Source organism: Rhyacophila brunnea, unplaced genomic scaffold (assembly GCF_057557595.1).
Source record: "Rhyacophila brunnea isolate RB1 unplaced genomic scaffold, BYU_Rbru_1.0 scaffold_1, whole genome shotgun sequence".
NCBI lineage: Eukaryota > Metazoa > Arthropoda > Insecta > Trichoptera > Rhyacophilidae > Rhyacophila > Rhyacophila brunnea.
Genome location: NW_028232751.1, coordinates 42,779,640 through 42,805,057, shown reverse-complemented (window position 1 = coordinate 42,805,057; position 25,418 = coordinate 42,779,640). Strand labels below are relative to the sequence as shown.

Genomic DNA, 25,418 nt, shown 5'->3' with positions numbered 1-25,418 from the left:
AAAAACTTTGATCGAAGTTAAATTAAAATACGATTTTCACTCCTAAACTGAGTACCTACCTATAATATCGGCCACCACAAACTGGAAATTTATAATATTTACAGCGTGGCAGGAATTAATGTTCAATTCATTGGATATATTCTCGGAGTCATCAACATCCCAAAAAAAAATCAAATAACTACAGAGATGGACGCACTACATACTACGCCACCGTAGAGTTTGATAGTAAAGTAATAATTCTTTCATTCATATTTAGATTTATATACTTACCTATTTATAATAAATATTAAATGAGTTTGTTTGGCGTTCGATTAAGTAGAAACACGTTTCTAAGACTCAACGTGTTATCGTTGGTGTTCCACTACTAAAATCTTCACACCTTGCATTAAATTTAAATTGTGTTAAATCTACTTGTGATATGTCGTCAGACGCCTCTCGCATCACGATTGCTGTACTGTTATCAAAAAAATAAATCAGACCCAATTCGAGTATTAATAAACGATATTATTTTAATTTAATTAGTGCAGCAATAAAACAATTATGTATTTCCAAATACATATTATTTATTAATTTCATTAAATACCGTAATCAGGTATTTTAATTATTAAAATATAAACGTCATGTTCTAAAATTATATTATGTTATGAAGGCAAAAGTATGTAAATACCTAAACGCTAAAACTTCCAATGGTTACTTATCAGCACATAAAAAAACTTTCAATTAATTAATTAATACAATATCATGTTTATCATGTGTGAGTCGTCGCAGCTCCCACAATGGCCGAGTGGTAGCGTATCCGCTTGGCAAGTTTAGGGTTTTGGGTTAAAAAAAAATATTATCATTATCCAAAGGTACATTATTAAATTACCGCTGGAAATTATATTCTATACAATATAAAAGTTAAGTTTGTATACATAATCATTCTCTAAGGCAGTGTGTCCAAACTTTAGACATCTGTGTACCCTTCTATAATTTCCGTAACACTGAGACACTGACTACCCTTCGTCAAAAAAAAAATGCATATACATAATAACTATCAAAATATATATTTTTTTTCTTTTTTAGAACACAAAAAAAATATTAGTAAACGAAAAATAAAATTCATTCATAATAAAATATAAATAAAAGTTACCTATAGGTATTATAAATAACATTCATTATAATCAATGAGAAGGATGAAATTGTTAATGTTGAGACGATATAGATCATCGTAATGTGGTTCCCTGTTTTAATCTGAGATGCGGTTCCACATCAAAAAGCCTGTTCCTTTTTTTGAAATATAGTCTACAAATGCTGAAAAAGCAACTTCACATAGGTATGAAGTTGGAGAAGGCAAGATGTATTTCAGGACTTTCTCTGTTAAACTGGATACACATGTTGCATTTGCAACCAGAATGATGTTAAAGTCACTCCTTATATTTATTTTTCAAGAATCCATCTGAAGCTAATTCCAACAATAATTTCTCTTCTTTCGCATGCGATAAACCTTCTAGCATGGATGTTGTATTGATGTCGTATGAATGCTTGTTGCATCAGACGCAGCCAAAGTCGGTTGCAGCGCGTACCCCCACCAAACTCTTCAAGTACCCCAGGTACCCCACACTTTGGGAAACACTGTTCTAAGGTTCGGACTCTTTGAAGAGATCTTGACGTTGGCTAACCTTGATTCAAACCACAAAAACAGATTGGCAAAATTAACGCAATCTTCAAAGCGCTATATAGGTATAACGACTACTTGTTAATTTCGTCGTAATTAGATAGAACGCACGTGGTTTAATTGGTACAGTACATTAATGAGAATCCCGTGGATACGGATGCAAGTCCCGTCGGGCGTCCTATTTTTTTGATGATATTTTTCTAGTTGGTATATCTGAAGTGTTTTCAAATTATGTATGTTCAATAAAAGATACGTTTTTACGTACCATTATTGCCATGTAGTAACAATATTTTTTTTAAGACTTGAACGCGGTTAAAAAAATTACATTTATGACTATGTTTCCATTTTTAATCGCTTCTGTTTACGAAATAATGAAATTTTTAGGAGCAGACATATAAGTTTATGAATTGGATTGGTTAAGCCTCAATTACATTGAGCTTCTTTACGAGCTGTTTGTTGGCGAATTTATAATCTGCCTGTAAAGTCGCCCAGTGTAATTATCGAACATGTTAGCTTGTTCGATGATTACACTGGGCGACTTTACAGGCAGATTATAAATTCGCCAACACACAGCTCGTAAAGAAGCTCAATGTAATTGAGGTTTTAGGAGCGCCCTTTTATTCATGAGATTCTGCACCCATTATTGTGTCAGTAAGTCGATGTCACTATTATTGCTAATGTCTAAGAATGTATATCGGGTATTGCAAATTCGACGAGCGTAGGTATTTACGTAGTCCGCAAGCGCTTGCAAATTTGGCTTTGGCTGGGCAAAAGTCCGACCAAGGGACGGAAGTCAATTTGCTTAAAACATCATTATATTATTATTCTTTGCACGTGCCGTTGACCTCGCCTCGCATTTTGAATGAACCAAATAATTACATGCGGCCCGAGTATTCAATCCATTCTGCATGACTAACTTTACCCACCGGTGTAACATTGCCCTAAACTAAACCAATTAAAACATATTTTTTTGTAGTTTTTTTTAACGTATAAAAATGTAAATATGTATGTGTATATAGTATTAGCCAATATTACCTAAATATCACACCGCAATCAGAATACAATAAATTATTATTAAAGAAAACTTGTCATTGAGTATGGTATGCATTGCTCGAAATATTAAATTTTACGAACCTGAGCACTACACAATTTTCCGGAAATATTAAAGTGCAGGCTATACGGACAATCTTTGATTAATAGAAACACTTCATAAACAAAAAAAACTGTATTCGCTAAAGGTCGAAATTGAAAAAAAAATGTAATGTACGAGTATGATAAAATAATTCATTAAAGCCTAATTTAATTATCTCATTAATTTGGTGGCCTATTGGTAATAAATAACAAAATGTGTTAATCAGTTAGTATATTATTCATGGCCCACACATACTAAAACAGGCCTCCCGGCCAGGATCTTTGACGGGCCCCCCTACCTATCGCTAAGTTATGTGTGACGCACAACAGAAGCATTTTCGATTTTATGTAGTCTTAATACATCTACTTGAATTATGGAGTTGTCGAGTATCAACACAAAACACTCAATTTTTAAAAATTTAAATGGCCCTTTTGTGAAATAGCCTTTTTTACTATAAAGAAAATTTGTGATGTGTGTTTATCTCAAATATCTGATCGACCCGCCACGCCGCCCTCCCCCTGAGACCGGGCCCCTAGGCTAGAGCCGTGTCAGCCCCCCTTGTGGGGGGCCATGCTATTATTGTATTAAGTTAACCATCTGACAGTTTCATTTACTTTTCGAGCGATTTAAAAATGGCATTATAAAGAGACTGTGTAGTTTAATAATTGTGGTGTGTATTTCCGGCTTTGTTTTAACTGCGCGAATATTTGACGGAAAGCTTAATTTTTGTTAAATATTGTACGCATTAATAAATTTTATGCTTGTGTTTATATTTAATCGTCTGAGTTTAAAGTTAACGCATGTGTGTGTTTACTGTTCGGACAAACCGGTTATTTTATAAACCACTTACCATTTGACATTCGAGACAAAATGTCAAAAAGTGTTTTCTCTCCCCTCGGCAAAAATATTCGCGCAAAATGTATTTTTACTTAATTATAAGCCACCCACCTGCTTACGAAATATAATAATTAACACATTAAAATTTAGGTACCTACTATTCAAGATAAATACCTCGTTTAAAATTAAAAAAGCAACATATTTTTGAAGATTTTTATCATTTTCATCATTTAGTAACAGTCGGTGGCAAAGAGTTGCTACCAAACGTGGTTAACTTTAACGTCTATGATAACTTTAAAAAAATCGGTGTGTGTACTTATGTACGCGCGTTAGAAGTTGGCGTAACAAAACAAAAAATAACAAATCAAAAGTAAAACATAGCCTATTTAATGGTTAACTGAAACGTGATATTGGCTTTTGTGATGAAACATAACAATTATTATTATTGTCTTCAATTATTATAAACCGTTAATAAATAAATTGACATGGGATATACAACAAATATTATCCTAAACTGTGTCTAAATGAAGTGTCTAAATATTGTAAATTTACAACATACCATTGTTTGAATTGTTTACCAACTCAACATTCGCAAAATTTATTTATTTATTGATATATAATTTTATTCATAAATAAAAGTTGCAACATTCAGTCTTTACTCAACTGGCCCAAGCCACAGCCCTCATTATCACAGCTGAAAATTACAAACCTCCAACATTTAAAACACCCGAACGTCGCCGCGCAAAATAAATTATGTTGCATCGGCGGGCAAAACTTCCGAACCACGCCAAAAATACACTCTGATCTGTTTTCCCAAACGCGCCTAAAGAAGTATAACTTCAGAAATAATCTCAATATTGTTAAGCCAAAAGAGTTTATAATAAAATTTGGAACTTTACGATAGGTAGAGCAATGTGATCAAAAGAACTGTACCTATTGGTCTACCTAAAAATAATTGTAACTTCATCAAGATAATATAACTTGATGCTTTCTTTTATTGTGTTAACTTTCAATTCATGGTGAAAATGCATTATTTTATTAATTCAATTTAATGAAAGACACAATTAAAAAAATGCGTTTTATTAAATTAAATTAATAACTCTCGATGCTGTAGAATTTGGAATGTTCAAGATGACATTCTGTACAATCTTTAATCAAATTTATGTAAGTATACCTTACCTACGCCTTTTTGACTTACCAAACACAATTCAATTATATACTTACGAGAATTTGAAGATATAACACGCAAAACAGCGACATCTATAAAATAGTATTAAAAAATGGTGTTATTTATGATAGGTAGGTTTGACAGAAATGTGTGAAAACAATCATCGACACACTACGATAAAATGTGCAAGATTATTTACCAAGGTGAATGTCATTCGATGTTACACTGTGAGAGATCTGAATTAGATTTAAATCTACGTATGCTCTGTAGCGACATAGCGATAAACAGAAAAATCATATAAACACTTATGACACCGACAAGTACCTATTTACATTCAAAATGAAAATATAAACATACGACGAAAGCCTGGGTCTAGAATTAGGTCCTGTAAACAAAATGTATAAGTAAGTACATAGATAAAAAAAAAAATTGAACAATATTTTTCTACCATGTGATGGGTAAAGGGAGATTTTAAATGTTTTAAACATTTTCGACCGATTGCGTTTTGGACAACTTTGTTTATTGATTCTTATGATTTTGTATATAATATAGTTTTATATAGCTGTTGATTAGACTTATAATAAAATTGTCTCTTTTCTCATTTATACATATAATTAGAATGGGTTTAGGTATATCATAATATTATGTAAGTACTCGTTTTTTCATTTTTTAAATAAGTAGCACCTTTCTTTCTCACATATTAATGTATATGTATAATGTATTTCAATTTCTTTGAATCTCAAGACTTATAGGTATGCGCCTACCTACTTAGTTCATGAATAGAACAGCTGTACATGGATATTTATAATATGTTATATGGGGGTAAATGTCGCAGTTCTTCAATCAGAACGTGTATTGAAGAACATTTTACACGTTAAATAGAAAACATGTAAGTATTTTTTTTAAATGGTGTCTTACTGTACCCACTTATCTTTTTACATAAATTACCGTATCAGCACCAACATTAGAATTATATAATACATAATAGCTATAACAAAATAGGGTGTAAAAAAATGTGTGATTATTTATTGTTGAAGGCATTATACATTATTTACTTATCAGCATTTTTGAATTGGGAAGAATCGACCTAGAAGTTATAATATAAACCAAAAAATGTAATATTTTTATGCATGGCAAATATATATAGTCTATTGAAGGTTACAGTTAAATTTAAGGTGTAATGGACGTATATGATATCATTTTTATCTGTATATTACTTATAATATATTAATAGTATATAGGTAAGTATTATTTCCAAGTTTTTGAACAACGCCAATTAGAATGACATAAGAACACACTGTTAACGAACACTAAGTTCCCCAACAATTAATTTATTTTTATTAATATATTACATCTGAAAAATACATAACTATCATGTCACCATAAACAATTCCCACTTTGAGGCTGAATTAAATCTTCGCTTGATATTAATGCTCGGTTGGTTTTTTTTAATGAAGCAGTTCCAAATATGTTTAAGACTTGTGTGTTGTTATTAACGGTCCGTGGTTTTAAATTTTTAATAATTAGGGCGCGAATTCTATGATAAGAACTTGTTTTTTTTGTTGTTGTTAAGGAACCGATGTCACGAATTTTATATTTAAAATATTGTAGCTATCATCTTATATTGCTATCACCTTGATTTATTCATAAACAAAGCTGTATCCTTGCCGCTTATTAATTAACCAGTAATATTTGCAATGATTTTTTTTTACAATTGAACTTACGTTTCTTTTGTAGCTGCAATTATAGCCCCGTTATTATGTTTAACAACGATTTATAATACTAAAATTGTTGCCTCTAGGATGTAGGTATGTCCACACCTTTCTATTATGGTCTATATATTTACAGTTTTGGAGATCCTTTGTAATAGCGTCTCTATTAAGTCGATACATCAGTGAAACGGCAAATAATTTTCAACTATAAGCGCGACGAAATTTTGGACTCGCTGGCAGTCGGAGAGTTCGCTCGAGGTGTGAATACGTCAATTTGTTTCGTGATGGCGACGGGGGTATTAAGTATTAGGTAAATCGTGTAAAGATGACTAAAAACGTTACTCATTTACTTGAAAAAGAAAACATGCCAATGAATATATTATTATTGTTACTAATAGAATAATAAACAGAACATTAAATGAACGCATGTTGGATTTATATGACAAATTATATTTCGTTCGGCATGCGTCATTTGCATCCGCGACCCGCAATACGCGCATCGCCTAGCCACGATCTTTTAAGACCATGCCTCAACTGAGGTATAGCCTTAATTCAATAAAATCGTCAACTTTGGTTTCCAAATCTTTCTTCTTCCCTCCAGATTTATTGTCCATAGAATTATAATTGACTGTGTCACCTCTTGACTCCACAAATTGGCAATACAGCTCTATGATTATTTATTTATTTTAAAAAGACACATTATGCACATAAAAAAATATTAATTCAAGACATTCACAACAACACATTTAGAATAAAAAGTACTGGCAAATCAACTTAGTAAAGAAAAATACAAAGCAAAAAATAATTGTATCTAATTTGCCAGAATTATTCTTAGGACCTTCCCATCAAATATATATTACGAAGAAGAAGAAGAAGTTAGAAGCTTTAATATTTTTTGAGTATGTATCTAACATTCTGAGTCATAGAAAATTAAAAAAAAATATTAAAATATTTCAAGAACTGAAAATTTTGTTATTTTTATATCTTATTCAATGTAATTTACATATTGTAGAATTTACAAATTATTAGTGTACTACGTCTATAGGATGTTTTTCAAATAAATGAGAAAACGATTAGTTATTAGAGTTATATATATATTGAAAAGTTACGAGCCTAATAAAATAATTTTTTTAAATAGATTTTTTTTATATTTTATCAAACGCAGTACTTATACGGGTATATTTAATGAGTAATGAAATAAAAATAATAAATTAATATTAAAATAAGTGTCAATCACTTCAGGTCAGGGTGTATTGAGTAGGTAGGTACATACACATAATATTGATCGAGGTAAGTGATCGATTATTATGCGGCGGCTTCAAATAATTTTGATAAGAAATCTGACAAAACTACACGTAATTTATAAAAAATATTCTTGTTTACTTACCTGGAAATCAAGTTGCAATCAATTAGGTAGGTAGGTACCAACCTTCCTACCTACAAATCGTGACAAGTAAGACGGATTATCTGCCTTACATACATACTTATTTATATATTATTATAATATATAATAATATGTGCTCAATGCTATCCGTATGCCTCGATTTTAAAGAAAGTGAAAGGAAGTACCTATGTGAACAAAAAGTGTATTAAATATATCGAGTTTAATCAGCCAAAGAGGCATAAGTTACAATTTCAAATTTACAGGATACTCATTTCAAAACAAATATATTATATTTACCTACTGAGTAGGTATATATCTTTTTTAAATAGTTCTTACTTCGTAACAGAGTTCTGGGTTTAGAGACGTGAAGGGTCGATGCAATAAATGGTTTTTAGCCCCCCCCCCCATAAATTAAAAAAATATGATTTTTATATTTCACCAACATATACAATTTTTTATTTTAGTATCTTATTTAAGATTTTGTATTTAATTTGTGAGAAATACGCATCTCATAAGAGTTTTGTATAATTTAATAAATTTTCGTCATAGGGTACTTACCTAGTCAAATTCAATCAGTGCGTTAGGTTTATCACCACATCCCTTAATCCGCTATTGGTTGTGTGAGTAATATAGGTGATTGTATTATTAATAATTAAAAAAATATATTCATTCACTCATATCGAGGCAGGGTGAAGATGACAGCATTAAGGATATTTATGTAAATAAACCAAATCACACTCACTAATATAAAATTAAAATCTCAAGAAATAGTTATCACTACAGGAACACCATTAGAGCCTAATTGAATACCAGCGCGTTATAAAAAACTATTTAAGTTACAAAAGACATTAGTATGTTTTATTATATAGGTACCTACTTAGGATTATCAAAAGTTGTGGGTACCTACCTACTTTACGATTTAGAATTTCACGGAATCTTAGTTGAGAATCTCTGGCTTACGTATTATTAACACCAAAAACAAATATTACATACATATTAGTTTGTGAATCGTTGTTTTATTTCGTTGCATTGGTTGTTAGTAGGTATTAAAAACAAATACCAAATAGGTACGGATGGATATCACAAAGTGGGTTTAGCAAAATTGGCTCGCCGTAGCGTATCGCCTGGTATGAATAAATAATAACATGAAATTAAAACGTAACAGGCGTGTATTTCGGCACAATGATGATAGCTACTAAGACCCCCTAATTAAGCGGCTTTGTGATTTAAAATCCGTGAAAACCTGTGTCATATGACGAAACATCTTATTTCGTACAAATGAAATATGAACTAAATAATTATTTTAAGTAGGTACCTATCCATTGTATTTTTTTTAAATTAATATTAACTTGTACGCATGTTATGGTACCTACTATTAATTAAATTAATGGATCTATAAAGGATAGGTATAGGCTCCCAAGAAATAACGTAATAATAATATTTTTTCATATTTAAATCAATACAACGTTTTCAATAATATAAGTAGGTACTATCAAAATATGTTAAGTCTCTAAATCATATTATTATGGAGTGATTGCAATTTGAAGTTTGAAATGCCCTCTAAAAACAGGCATAATGCTAAATTCTTTGTGCTTTATGTGCATGTTCTATTTATATATCAGATGACCTTGATTTTTTTTTTCCTAGCATACATATTTATAACTTAACAACTTTTGGCAGCAACCCCACAATATATTATTTATAATATCATCATTGCTACTTGCGATAAGTAATTAAACACTTCGAGACGGTTGGGCAATACTGTTCGTCTTACAACGCACACGAGGAAAATTGTTCTATGGATACATGAACAAAAATCAAATTTGAACTAACAATAATAATTGCTACAAAATTGTAAGCATATCAATAAAATATGTTGTGTTATTGTTACCGGCGCTAAGACATAGACTACTGACTACTTCGGCATTGATTTTGTATCAACCATTTTATATCATGGTAATATAATATAATATTCTTCGTCGTAATTTATAATCAAATCAACCAAAGCTTTGCCAAGTATCATTTTTATAAAAATGTTTTATAGAGTAGGTATCCATTTTCAAAGAAGTCTACACAAATTCAATCAAGTACTACCACAATATAATAAAATTTTATTTGAAGAAATATACCACTTTCTTTATAGGTTCACAATTTTATGAATATTCACATTTTTCGCTCCAAAAAAACATCACAAATGTATGAAGTATCAAGAATCGGGGTGATATGTAAAATTATTAATATATTATATACCTACCAAAAAAATAAAAAATCACGTTGGTCTACCTAAAAACTTCTTATTTTAATGAAAATTTATATTTTAAGCTAAGCCTTCTTAGTATATAAAGCCAACAACAGCAACCTTATCGGGAACTATGTTCTTGAAATAGGTAACTCATGATAATTTGGTATTTTGCCATAATCTCTTTAGAGGGGTTAATCACTGTTAATGATATTATCAAAAATACTACAGCATTATTTGATAATTCGTAATAGGTATTTATTATTTTCAACGATTATGACCGATTGTCCACTACTATAAAATGGGGGTATATTATTATTGTTTCCATTCGGGTCTAATGCTAACAACCATTGCCGACTCAAGTAGAAAGCCGATCCTACATTCACAATGACTGGTCCTACTTTTTCCGCCCCTCCCATTGTTGTCTAAAAATGACCTATCATTTTCTATATAGTGCTCATACTGACGCGTATGTCGTGTTCACACAGAGAATGGTTTGATTTGAATAAATAAGTTACATGATAAATAATACACTAGCATTAACACGCCTTTTACAAATGTAATGCATAGATCAATGCTACATATTTTTTGGCAATCTATATTATCACCGGTTTATGTGTGAAGGACTAGTCTGACTTTGACAGCTGATGAATAACAGGAATGTATATTATTTATATATTGATTTGAGAATTTTTTATAATACAATTTGAAACGAGAAAGGGCGAATATGCCAAGCAATATGGGATCTGATTTTGACAGCTGAATAGTGGACCACTCGTTGCTTGTGCAAAAAGATATGCTCAGGCTTTATTAATCCAAAGATGGCGCTGTAACAACCGGTTCGAGAATGCTGCACGAACTGGGTGAATAACATCACCGCGTTTGCTCATTCATAGGCATTTAATAAAATAATGATTTTCTGCCAAGACAATGCAAGGAAGAATCATTTTAATTTGTTATCCATAAACCGACATGAGAAAAATATGAACACAAAACAATGATCATTATCAACGTCTTCATCGCAATGTTTTATAGATTAATAAAATATGCGATATTTGTTTAATTATAATGATTCATTAATGCAGTGTTAAAATGCATTTAACTGATCAAAAAAAAAAACGTTTAAATGCACTTTAAAAAGTAATAAAACAAATCAACGCCATCTTTAATTAGATTAATCATCGTGGAAGTAGTCTTATATAGAAAGTTCAGATGCTTACATTTTTGTAAATGTTATGTAAATTCATAATATTATCATTTATGACTCAAAAGAGGTTGAGTATATCCTACTAAATAATATATAAATATTAAATAATTTATTCCATAATTTTAGATAGGTGCTACCATTTTCTCAATATAATATACTTACATAGCAACTAAAATAACACCGTAGGTGACATTTTTTTTACATACTTTTTACTACCTACTTATGAAATATAAAAATAGTACTAGAGAAGTAACAATTTAATTGCAATTAACAAGAAATTTTCGTTCATTAATTGTTATTCATTCAATTAGTTAATTAAAAATTCATTCAATTAGTTATTTCGATGTAGGTATACACAAGTAGCGAAGGGTGGAGGTATGCTGCTAAGATCCGCAATAAAAAGTGCACATTAAACTTTGTTAGTCATAGGTACGTATTTCTTTTTATTGAACTACTTAAGTTGACAACAAAATATTAAGCTTATCTTTAGTGTATAGAACAGTGTATTTCAACCTTTTTTTAGACGTTTTCGATGAAATAAGTCTACAATTTACAGATGGTATTGGTTAGTTTTTATTGGGCGATACGACAAAATTGTACACACTTTTTTATCATGTTGATTTGTTTTTGTTGGATTTAGAATACATATTACATGATATTACCCATATTGTTGGTTATTTTGTTATTAATTAATTAAGCCCTGCCTAAATCAAACTATAATAGATAACAAATATTATACTATCTATAAAATATTCAAAGTTATGTATGATTTAATTGCAGATATCTTAGAGAATGATAGATATACGAGTATTTTTTGACTATTATCTATTATGGCTTGGTTTTCGCAGGGTTTAATCAAATTTTAAAAACTAACCAACACCACCTGTGAAATGTAGACTTATTTCAACGAAAACGACTAAAAAAGGTTGAAAAACACTGTTCTATACAGTAAAGAGAAGCTTTCTGAGCTTTTTTATAACTATAGGTAGGTACCTAACGATTAAAAATGACTCATGTTTTTGGTTATTTTATTAATTAAAGTTTATCGGAATCACGGACACTTTTAAAGAAATCCATTAAAAAGGTGAAACCACAGGTTATTCAAAATGCGAGAAATAGAACAATAAAACGACATCTTTAAATTGGAATGCAAAAATGATTTTATTCAAAAATCGTGATCTTTTTGATTCCTGTTTGAAAAAAATTTAAATTCATCAAGATAACTGCAAAGATAAGGCAGTTGTTTTAGAAATTCGACAATTTATTTTTTATTAACCTTGAACAACACTTAAATTGTGAGTAACGGTCTCAATTTCGATAGCAGAGGCCAGAGACGTACTTGCAGATATAAAAGTAAAGTCATTTTAAAAATAAAATATTTCAATTAAATTAATTTCAATCAATGTACTTTTAACATGGTAAAATAATTTCCAGGTTTATCTAATTATGTAGTTACTCAAGTATTAGATATTCTTTTCCACTTGAATAATTTTTAAGGTCACCGGTTTTGTTTTTCATCATTATTATAGGTACACAATGGACATTAACCCTATGGTAAATAAACCTTATATAATATGTGTACTAGATTTATATATTATTAGGAGATCGTAAAAATAGTAAACCCTGCAATGGATATAGGTACCTTAGTGTTGTCTTGTTTTTTTTAAATTAAAATACTTACATACTGTTGTACTTATTAATAATAAAATAAATTCAGAAAAAATACTCAATAAGGAACCTATTTAAAACTATGTAGAAACAATTGGAAGTTTTGTAAAATTAATCGAGCACTGATTCAATAAACAAAGCCTTCATCTACGACGATGACGTATTTATGATGGGTTAATCCTTAATTGGTTTACATTGAAAATATTTTTTAATTAATTCTGTGATAATATTTGCAGTGCTGTTGATTCAAGAACTTTACATTTGTTATAGCTCTTGTAATATATGAACAGCATTTGTATAAATAGCAAGGACAATCCATAAATCGTCATTTCACTCGAGTCCATCACTCGGAGCACTACTCACATCGAGTCCGTCACTCGGCACACTACTCATCTCGAGTCCAGTCTTTCGGTTATATTGACATCTTGGTACATCCAGTGCTCGAAATGGAATATTTTACGAACCGGAGCGCTTCAAAATTTTCCGATAACATTTCCATATTATTTAAGTAATAATTGTAGGTACCTTAGTATCATAATATAGAAATATACCTGCCAAGCTCGGCCGGTCAAATGAAGTGACTGTCTTTAAAATTATGACAAGCAAGATTAGGGCATAATGTTATCGACGCCACAGCCAAAAATTGAGGTTTACGTCATAAATATATTTTTTCTACTATAAATCCGACAAGTTTCGTATAAATATATGAAGTAAACTAATTTTATGACTTTTTAATACTTCACTTTTTCCACGATAATTTTGGGGGTTTCACGAACAGGAGCTGCGCTCCGGTACGTTCCGGTCCATTTCGAGCGCTGGGTACATCGTCACTAATATAGTCAATCTCATCAGTACATCCGTACTCGCGATTATAACATCACTATGTCATCTTTTGTATATTTATTCTTGTAACGATAAACAAACTCTTTCCTCACAACTCAAATAACGACTACTTTCTCTCACCACACCTCATTCATCCCCAAATAGCTTAGCATCTTTCCATTATTTTATGCTATCGTTTTTTTATAAGGTTAGTAATATGAAAACTTTTCATATAATTAGGTATTACATAATGTAACTTGTCAATAAATGGATTGATATTTCGAAAAAAAGATGTACGTCGCTGAATTCAATTGACACAGCCATCATAGACTTCGTATATTTATAAATATTCTGGACACCACGTCGTCTAGTCTAATCCTGACTCTGAATTACTGGGGTTCCCAACTTGTTTTTTCGTTAAATATAAATATGATTAAATCTTGAAAATGCTCGTTTTCTTACAACTTTGTTATAAAAGCAATTTTCCTTCATGTTGCCACCAATACCGTCGAGTCCAGATCGTGACACATCTGTCCTAACACAATTGCCCGTACACAATCATTTGTTTTAATACTCAATTAAATTCAATTCATTTTTTTTAAACATCCTATTGTGGACATTACAAATTATAAGTTTAAGACGTTCAAAATATGACATGAAATATTATTACAAAGAAGAAGAAAAAGTAATAAAAGCGATAAAAATTAAAATACAAAAAGAGGACATAATATAAACATAGATACCTACAAAAACAGTGAAAATACAATTATACAACTATAAAAGTCCAAAGAAGTACAGCGAGTTTGCTAAGGAGACCCTGTTTTAATAATCTATAAAATAGCGTCTACCTAAACTCACTTACGCAAGTGGAATATATCAACACCCGAAGCAATTTGGTTGAACATATTTATCGCCCTTCCAACTGGCATTACCAGTGGCAGGTTGGTTCTGCACCTCGGGAGAATAAACAACCGATGCTCTCTATTTCTAAGATAGTTATCAGGGACACAAAGGTCAACATCGCCCAGAACGCATCGTTACAACTGTAAACATTGCTATCGATAAAATAAATACTTATTATTAAATAGAAACGTCGTACAAGCTTACGCGTTTTTATCAAGGCGAAATTCCACAAGACCACGCGTTACTAATTCTGATGAAACAGTATTTTATTTCTTATTAATTAAAATTGGCATTTACGTATTAGAACTCCATAATGATGTTTTTAAACAAAGTTTTTTTTAAATAGTGACAGCTGTTTCGGGCTTCCCCATCTTCAGAACTACACTAACAGACCTAAATATATATTTTTTTAATATAGAATGCATTTTCCATACAAAAAACGTGAACATTTATTTTCAAATGTTTGTAAACAATTTTCTATATAATGTTTATTTATTTGCGGAAAGATCTATCTACTCGTGCATTGTTTTGGATTAAATATACCATAGTAAAAAAATATTTATCACGAAATTGCGAATTTCATTTTAGAAAAATAAAATGTTTAACAATGTTGTGTATCGAACTGACACAGGCGGGTCGGCGAGTGTATTTCCGCCCGCAGGTAGATTGTTGGGAACCCCTGCTCTAAGAAGTGATGTATCAGCTTGCTTACCTTTTACCTGGTCTCTTAATGACCTCATGCTTTTAATTCTGGTTAATCATGTTTTTATTTTATAGTGGAAAACGCAATCAAGTTTTAAATGTGCTGGTCTTAATACTCAGCGTGAAACTTGTACAATGTCCGGATTTAATTAGGAATGTTAAGTATTGGTACGAGAAGAATTATCATTCCTCTCGTCAATAATTTAAATCAAATAATGCTAACAGATGTTCACAGACAAATATTAATTTTCATTATACCTATTATAGCAATAACAACAAATACTATTACAATCTTCTTACATTAAATTAATACTATTTGATATTAAAACCGGGATACATTCCTGTAAATTAAACCGTAAGAATTGCCCTCACAAGGGGTGGGGAGGGGGCTGACAGGACTCTAGCTTGGGGGTTCGGTGTGGTTATTATAGTACGAAGAAAGGGTTCCAATTTTACAAAAAGAAAGAAAAAAAAATTCAAAGACCTTAATTAAAATTACCTTTTACTTATGTCAACATTATAATTATCATATTATTTCCATTACAATAATAAATATAATTTTTATTCAGGCTCTAACTGAGAAAGCCTTTTGACAGATCCTTCAAAGTAAACCATCAGTTGTAGTCAAATGTCAAAATATTTTCATCTGAAAGATGAAAAGAAAATGAAATTTTCCAATTATTATAATATAGAGTGATCATTTTCTTAAACCTCGATCGTATCAGTAGTATTGTCCCTACGAAATTGGCTTCATCAATATATTTGAAAACAAAAAATGAGTACATAAAAGTGTTTTCTGTAGAACATATTTTTGTATGGTGGTTACTGCTTAGCTTTTCTTTAATTTTAATTTGGTACGGATTACTAAGAGTACTTATTATTACAGTTATTAAAAAATGTGTATTGCGTTGTTAATTTCCTTGAGTCAATTGATGTATATCTAGGTACATATTGTAAGATAAATATTGCTATAGAATTAATTAAATATTGTAAATCACTATCAATTGGTCTGATTATTATCTTCGGTGCAAAATTAGTCCTTAACAACCACACGAGCGTGTTTTTGAATTTAGCGGCATTGTTAACACAGAAAAAACATTAATTTTTATATCTTTTAAAATCTGACTAGATAAAGTTGAATTATACATAAAATAAATAATTGAAAGATAAGAAAAACATGAAAACTAAAATATTGCAAATGTATTTTTTATCAGAGCGACAAAAATCTCACACAACTACTCGTGTAAGAAAATATCAACTAAACCGCCCGCCGAGGTGGCAGTTTTTTTTTAATAAGCCAGGCTATAATTATCACCTAGTCACTTTCATTTTAAAATTACTCAATATTTATTATTGATAAGAAAATTCCTTACACGATTAAAATATGTTATACAAAAATGATAAAATTCTGTAAATAAAAGACTTTTATGATAATAACTTCTGCAGCGCGATACCCAGTGGTGTTTTAGGTATGTTGTGATCTAGGGGCGGCAGGTTATATAAAAGTATGGTGAAGCAGGCTAATATGGTGAAAAAGTATGGTGAGGCGGGCTGGTAATCAATTTGTGGCAAAATTTCCACGTTAACATTATATTATATGGGTACGTTATAATTGCCAAAGTAAATCCTCCGCGATGCCCTGATTTTTTTTTTATCGCGTCGCTATTTCTCATAAGTTGTCAGCTATTGTTGGCCTGCTTCATTCAGTTGTATGAGAAAGCCGATTCCTTGCCCCTCTTTTTATTTATTACCTCTATGGTTGTTACGATGACCAGCCAGGAGCCTACCTTTTATTAAATTGATTATTTTTCTAATACTTTGGTTGACTTTTTTTATACTGCAAAATACGCATAGTCTTACCTGCTTCATAGAAAACCGCTGCCGGCGACACCGTTCCGAAAACATTGGAATATGTAACTAAAAAAATGTGATATAAATTCAAAAAAGTGTTTGAAGTTTTTTGAAAATAATTGATATGTATACGTGAGTGGGTATATTAAAAATAACATCTCAAAACTTTCATTCTAAGTACCTACTTTAAAAGTTTAAATCGAGTTTGCAAAGATCACTTGTTTCATCAAAACTTTGGTTTCAGTAAAACTTGCGCAAAGACAACCGAAAATGATTTATTGCCAATATTGAAATATAAACAACAACAATGCAAGTTCAATCTATTGTTCGTTGACGTGAACTTCTTCCCTATTCCCTTCAATACACGACAAACTTAGATATACGACATATTATTAGCTAACTATATTATTATAATATATCTACTTTGTCATATTATGTCAGCAATACACAACTCAAATTTTAATTAGTGTGCTATTTAATGAAGAGTAATTTGACATCGTATTATATTTCGTAATAAATTATGATGCCTCTATTTTCAAATACCGATATCTCCCCAGTTCAATATTATTATGTGTGGTAGGTACCAATATATTTTATGCATATTATATCGATGGTTTTAATGTTAGTCTATTTTATCATTCGTTTATCATTAGTCTATTTTATCAAAATATGTAAGGAAAAAATCCTTGTAAGTCATTAAGTTTGAAGTTTTAGTATGCTTTTAACTTTTAAAAAAAATTATAAAATCATTACACAATGTGTAAAATTACATATAGTTTATGTACCTACCTATTTTTTAGAGTTTGACCATGGCGTTATAATATGATATGATATTATATCTTGTTCTTGGGAACGGACACCTCTTGTTCTAATATTCTGCAAGAACATAAAAACGAATACAGTTGTTATTTTCAACGACATTATTTTTAGCAAATCTGGGAAGGGAGGGGGGTTAAAATGTGACGTAATTTATTCTTTCTTTTCTTTTGTCTGTCTTCAATCTTAATAGGATCGATCATATAATTATGGGCCTCCACCGAGTGGTTTGTTTTTACAAGAAAAAGATGTTAGCCACCTATTAGGTCCATACTCAGACTCCAACATAAATTGAAAAACAATGTGTGTATTAGCCAGACCTAGGATTCGAAACTGAGATCCACGACATCATAAGCCGACGCGTAAGCCACTCGGCCATCGTGTCTTCATGATAAATCAAATTTTCCATTTCATTGAAGAAATAGGTAGTTAGGAACAAGATCGTTGTGACGATATTAAGGGAAAAAAACAAGTCAAACTTTTGATGCAATCATTATTTCACTGCCCTCTTTCCCCTCTTTTCATGAAACATTTTTTATGTTTACTGTATTAACAATATTTACACTTAGATCTTGTACAAAAATCGTAATATTATCAAGTAATTTAAAAGAAAAATGACCCAAGTCTACGCTCTCCCGTTCGTCGAATTGTAATGTATTGTTCTCTCTGCACAGGTATTATACGTATAGGTACCACAGAACAGATAAATAAATATAATTTCGATAGGCTATATTCAATACACTAAATTTTGACGTAGGGTTTTGAATGTGCGAGTGTCCTACGAAAACAAACCACGCATTTTGGACGAGCAATAGTGTGTATATTACACCAATATTGAATGATCGTCAATGCGTAAACCGAAAGCAGTTATCACTATTATCAGTATTCGACGTATGACGTATTCTTGACACGTGTTTAAGTTTATACCGTATTCTTCCGCACTCGAGATCGGTTGCCTGCTACTCCTTACCCGATAGGTATTTCAGTTCCCATTATTTCTGAGTTCCCTGGGACATGCATTATTTTTTAATTATTTTATATTATTATTATTATTATTATTTTATGATAAAGGGTCGAAGGAAAGGAGGGTGGGAGGGTTCGAAAAATGCCATGTGACAAAGTCGTGTGACGTCATATTTTATAGATATAAATAACCTCTAAGGGGATAATGACAGTGCTATGTATAAAGATGAAACAAGATTTTCTTTTTTGTGAAGTACCTTTTAATACCTACTTTATACATATTTATTTGGTGAGTAATATATAAAAATATTATAGACCCTTTGTATAATAGGTATGCCTATAGGTAAAAAGAAAACACCTGGAAGTAAATATTGAATCTTGAACGTACCTAAACGAACTTTAGTCATTCTAGTTGAAAAAGTTTACCGCTGGGATTTATTCAACTGTCCTTTACTTTTTTGAGTATTTATTTGTACAGTGAAATTATTATAATCTTCAATAATAATATTGAAATCTTTTGTGTGGCTTTAATCGCACGGGGGTCGAAAATATCACATTTGTCGTTATCGTCGTTTTTTATTGTTATTTTTCTTGAAGTGGTTTGGGGTACGCTAAGGGACACAAATACCCTTGCACATACTCATCATGCAATTATTTGACAAGCGGCAAGCATATTAAAATAGGCGGAAACAACATGCAGCTGGGCGGATAAAATTGTATGTTCTTAGTATAACAGTCGGGTTTGCTCAGTTTTCTCTGAATTTGCGAACACGTGAGTTGTGAATATTAAAATATATCGCTTACACTCTGTTCGATAAAGGAAAGGCAAATTAAAAATAAAGTTTAAACACAGCCGTACTCGCGTTTATTAATAACATAATTTAACTCTTAAGTATTGTTTTTCTTTCAATAATAAATACTATGCAATCGCCACGGTAGTGATAAATTTAAAACGCTTCAAAAACGATGTGGTACTATTATTTTCGTCACCATGTTTCAAACTTGTATGGATAATATAAGAAAATACGTATGTATATATCGTCACTGTTCTGGCAAAAAATACTAATTCGAAAAAATGACATATTGAGTTAGTACCAAAATGTTCCTTATTTCAAACTTTACCGTCAAGGAAACCTTCGTAATAAATAAACAGTCTTTATTTTAAAGTCATCCTTTTTACGATTACTTAATAAACTCACATGATAGACCATTATTTCAAACATTTTAACAACTTCAAAGTCAAATAACTCAAAACTAGTAGGTATTCTCCAGTTAGTGTGTTATATATATACACAGCAGTGGTGAAGGATAGAGGTAGGCTGTGTATATCCGAAATAAATAATGTAAACTAAGCTATATCAGTCATACTTATTTTCATTGAACTAAGAATACAAATTGCAGATGGTTTTTAAAATCCGATTATACCCTACAAAAACCAGGATGTAGATAAAATAATATTCTTCTATCTATAAAATATCTAAAGTTATCTATAATTTAATAGCATACTTTTAGTTATTTTATATCTACCTATAAGAATATTTTTCATCTAAAATCTATTATGGTTTGTTTTATGTAGGGTTTTATTGAATAATTAAAAAAAAAAATTCAATATCATCTGCAATAATTTGTATTCTTAGTTCAATGAAAACAAATAAGTATGAGTGACGAAGTTTAGTGTGCACTATTTATGCCGGATCTCCACAGTCTACCTCTATTCTTCGCCACTGATATAGTATTAAAATGTGAATTAGAAATCAACATAATATTATTTTCATGTGCCACATACATAATTTAATTGAAATATCTATAGGTAATGACACGATAATTAGTTTAAAATTACTTGCAGTCGGTAGGCATTGATGTTACCAATTATGTTAGTCTTATATAGACGTCGGACGAGCACAAATGGATACAGTATCTTAACATGTTATTCAAACATTGAAAAGATCATTTTCTTATATTACATAGATACCACGTCACTTTGTTCGCCGTTCAGTATTGTAGACATTTATAAAATATAATATATTCAAAATTTAATTACGCAGTGACGTTCTGTAAATATTTTATAATTTAAGATCAACGAAAGTATATTAATATAATTATGATGGATGCTGTGAAAAGACATATTATATGATTATAATTTTCACTCAGGTGGCGTTAGTAATTAACTAACGCCAATTAAAAAGCTAACGAATGTATCAATATTATAAATTATAAAAAACATATTTTAAAAGTATAAGTAAAATAAAATTCTATATTTACATAATATATCAACATGTTTTGAAAAATATATTGTTAACCTAAGTTAAAAAAAGTATTCGAAAACCTTAAATATTTAAATCTCAATAATAGTTTTTTCATTGTTTAAATAAACATATACTTAACCCGTAATATAATAACATCGTGTTGGTAAAAAAAGAAGCCTGAAGATTCATAGAGCAGTTTTATAGTCGTATAAAATCAAATCATTATTCATTATTTATTTTAAAGTTAGTTAAAAAACGTTTTAAATGTTTTGACAGTCATTGTTTTTTATGTTAATTCTACTTTAATGGGCTTATTGATAACAATGAAAATAACATCGTAACAATAGTTGAATATTTAAAACAACATTTTCCATCGATAACTATAAAAATTCCGATATGGATAGTTCTTCTTTTAAAATATAAGGAAAAAGGTAGAAATTTAAACAATGTATCTACCTACTTATCAATTACTGTTTCTATAAGAATTAGTTTTTATCATTATTAATAATCAATAATTTAAGTTTTTTTTAAAGCATAATATAATATTATAAGCTAGTACGCCTCTGAAGTATACTTAGCTACTTTGTATAATATAGACGCTCGGACCGCTCAAAATAAAAAGAGTGTAACTCACTTTTGTATAATATTCTTAGTTATTACTTTTATTATCTAAAATGTATTGAGTTCATATGTCGTTAAGTCCATTTAGGTATGATTATTTTCTATGGCCAAAAGTTAGTTCTGTCAGAGCTACTAAAAATATTTTTGACGCTTTCTTTCACTGTGAATACTTTTATTATCAATTTGAATACGCTTTCAACGTTAGACGAATAAAAACCCCATTGTAATGTTATGTGTATGGTCTAGTCTATTTTGATTATAACACATCCTTAATGCGTTTTAAATGTCGTTTTAATATTGCATTAAAACACGCCTCTTTTCACGTTGTGTGATATTGAAATGTAAATTTAAATGCATTTTATCATAGAAATTACTGCGATCTGTATATAAGGGCATGCATCTATTGTGTGTTGCTTTATCTAGGCATGGAAGCATATATTTTGAATTAGAAGGGTAAGCTGTTAAAAAATAGGCACCTTTCTAAACTGGTGGGGATTCAAATTATTAAGAATAAATATATGAAATATGTACATGCCTCGTTTATTTATTTTATTTAATGGCTAGTAAACCTTTTAAAAATAGTTTCATATAGATAGGTTTTATATTATATTATATTGATAGTCAGAAAAGTTATAACAGATAGAGTTAGATGTTTGTTGCAATACTTACATTAAAGTAGGGATTATACGGTTGATAATAATAATTAATGATTAGTCCATATTTTAAGAAACCCTTTTTTTAATATGGTATTTGTATAAAATTCGTCTATTAATTCATCAATATGCTACTTACGTAGTAAAAATAGTATGAGGAGTGAGTTGATCAAAAATATTAATAATGCGTACCAGCCATAAGAACCGAAATGTATTCCAAATTTAAAGGACCTGCGATTATATTTTGTTCACTAATTTTAACATTGATTGCCTGCTAGATAATAGTTTTAAAAATATCGTTTAAGAATTTGTAATTTTGTAAAAAATATCTCTAAATGAATAATAATCAATTATTATAGGACTTTTTAAAAATCCAAATTACCCACCAAACTATAATGTTATCGTTAACTTTTGAGCAGTAAATTTGTACAAAAAAAATCCTGTAAATATTTTCATAATTCTTACATAGATAAAAGAACTCGTCAAATTATTATGGCGCGAAAAAAGTATTTACTTAATAATAAATAAATATCTTTGAAGAATGTGCTAACTTAGGTAGGTGTAATAGATATTGTTAAAATTTTGCAAAAGTGCTATGATTTCTACATTGTTTCTGATAAATTAGAGATTAGGGAGCGTTGCCTACCCTCCTACTAATATATAGTTTTCACCTACATTTAATTTAGACATACCTACCAACACACACATACAAACTATTTATGTTTATATAAAATTTTTGATATATTTTATTTTAAGGAATTTATTGAATTTAATTATTATTCCAACCTGTGTCTTTTTGTTAATGCAAATTGGCGATACTTAACTTTAATATAATATATATTGTATATTTTAATGATTGCTGTGTATGCGTAGTATTTAGTAGGATCCTACATGTTTAGCAATATATGCGTATGTGTTGTTTATGTATGATTATGTAATTGATTAAAATGTTGCTAGCGCGAATGATTTTAATCTGCCCCCCGATCCCGGTCCTTTCGTATCCGGAGGAAAGGAGCGCGCTCTAAGGCACAATAATTTTGTCCTTGTTGCAGAGTGCCATCTCTACGGCGTCCAACTCTCCACCCCCAGGAGTTGCGTCGGCCAATGTGCCGCAGGGCGCCAGGTCCTCGTCGCCGCCTCCCCCGCCCCCGACTGGATCCGCTCCTCGCTGCTGCGACACCGGTAGACCGATCTTCCAGGATCCCATCACAGGGCAGACGGTCTGCTCCTGTCAGTATGAGTTGCTGAGTTACCAAAGACTGGCTTCGGCTGGTGTTCCGCTGTCGATGTACAGTGCGCCGTACTCCGATGCTGCGGCCGCCGCTGGAATGGCTGCGTACTTTCCCGCTCTGGCGGGAGACCAGGCGCCCTTCTACACGAACACGGTAAGACAAATATTACTTTATATTAAACAAAAATATCCCGTTATTGTTTATCTGAAAGAACTATTTTAGACGCAAGAAGAGTGAAAAATCGTCATTTTTTTATCATTATATGGATTGCCAATCTCCGCTCGAAGAAGAAATTTTATCGTACGTGCTTAAGAGCATACTTTAGTGATACGGCAAATAATTTTCAACTGTAAGTGGGACGTAATTTCGCACGCGTTGCCAATCGGAGAGCGATAGTCGACCTGTGAGCGCGTCAATTTGTTTTGTGATGGCGTCGGAGGAATTAATTCTTAAATCGTGTAAAGATGACTAAAAAAGGCAAAGGCAACATTGTAAAGAAAATGTCTCCAACTCTTCAAAGCATCAAGCATCTAAAACACATCAAAACTCTCAACCCTCTGATGAAGGCTTTGGTGGGTGATATAAATAAGTAGAATGAAAAAGTATCATAAAGCAAATTCACATAGTTAACGTACAACCTATATATTAGTCTAATTCTAATACTTGTCCGGAAATTTGTACGCAGTTCACCGTTTCACATTTCACCGTGAAATGTTATATCGGAAATATATGGTCGTCTATTAAAGACCATCCAGCCTCTCTGGGTCGTATAATACTGAGATGAAATTCATTTCTATATAAAACACGGTTCTTGTTGGTTTACAGAGGCAAACAAATTTTGAAAATAGCCGATATACTGGATTATTTGTTAGGTAAGGTTAAGTTTTCATTTTTGAATTCATAAAAACTACCGAAATAAAAGGGAAAGACAGTAGAAAATAGTTACGTATGTAATTAAATTAGAAAAACAGAACAACGCGTAATTTTTTCATGTCGGTGCTATTATAGAGATGACCGTATTGTAGGTACCTATACGGTTTTTTCTTTCCGATAGAAAGCTCACGGCCAAGCGTGCTACGGTGAACTGTAGTACGTACAATTTACATCTAACCAGTCTAATAGGGCTTATTAATCATTGAACGATTGTTTTAATCCAAATGTAGTACGACACATGTAGATTATTTCGAATGAGAATTCTGGGTGTCCGAAATGTTTTCAAAATATCGTATATCAATAAACTAAGAAACGAGTTATTGTTATATTGTTTCTTGAGAAGTTTTCTTCGCGAGAGGATGTTGAATAGAATAATGTATAAGCAATAACATATTCGAGAAACTGGTTTCGTGTCACTATCGCATATTATTATAATAGTGGCTAAGTTCAATGTAATATTTACAGTTATTATAGGTATTCAATAACCTACCTCACATAGAGTTATTATATATATGTATACATATTTATATATTTCTTTGTGAAGAATGCATTTTTGGCCTATGATCGACAGTAATATTTATTGCTGATTTATTTTAATTGATTAAGCTTTAATATTCACTTTATCTTCTTTTAATCCTTTAGGAATCGGTATAATAATACTACCCGAAACAG

The 25,418-nt window shown here is 30.7% G+C and overlaps 1 protein-coding gene across 1 annotated transcript in view; it reads left to right on the top strand.

Moving 5' to 3' along the window:
- The window catches only part of mirr (iroquois-class homeodomain protein mirror), a 148,407-nt gene that overhangs the window by 22,930 nt on the left and 100,059 nt on the right, over nucleotides 1–25,418 (top strand). Inside the window, exon 2 of the mRNA XM_085946311.1 lies at nucleotides 23,634–23,966. Within this exon, the coding sequence (XP_085802437.1) occupies nucleotides 23,634–23,966 (333 nt within the window). The remainder of the gene's footprint in view (nucleotides 1–23,633; nucleotides 23,967–25,418) is intronic.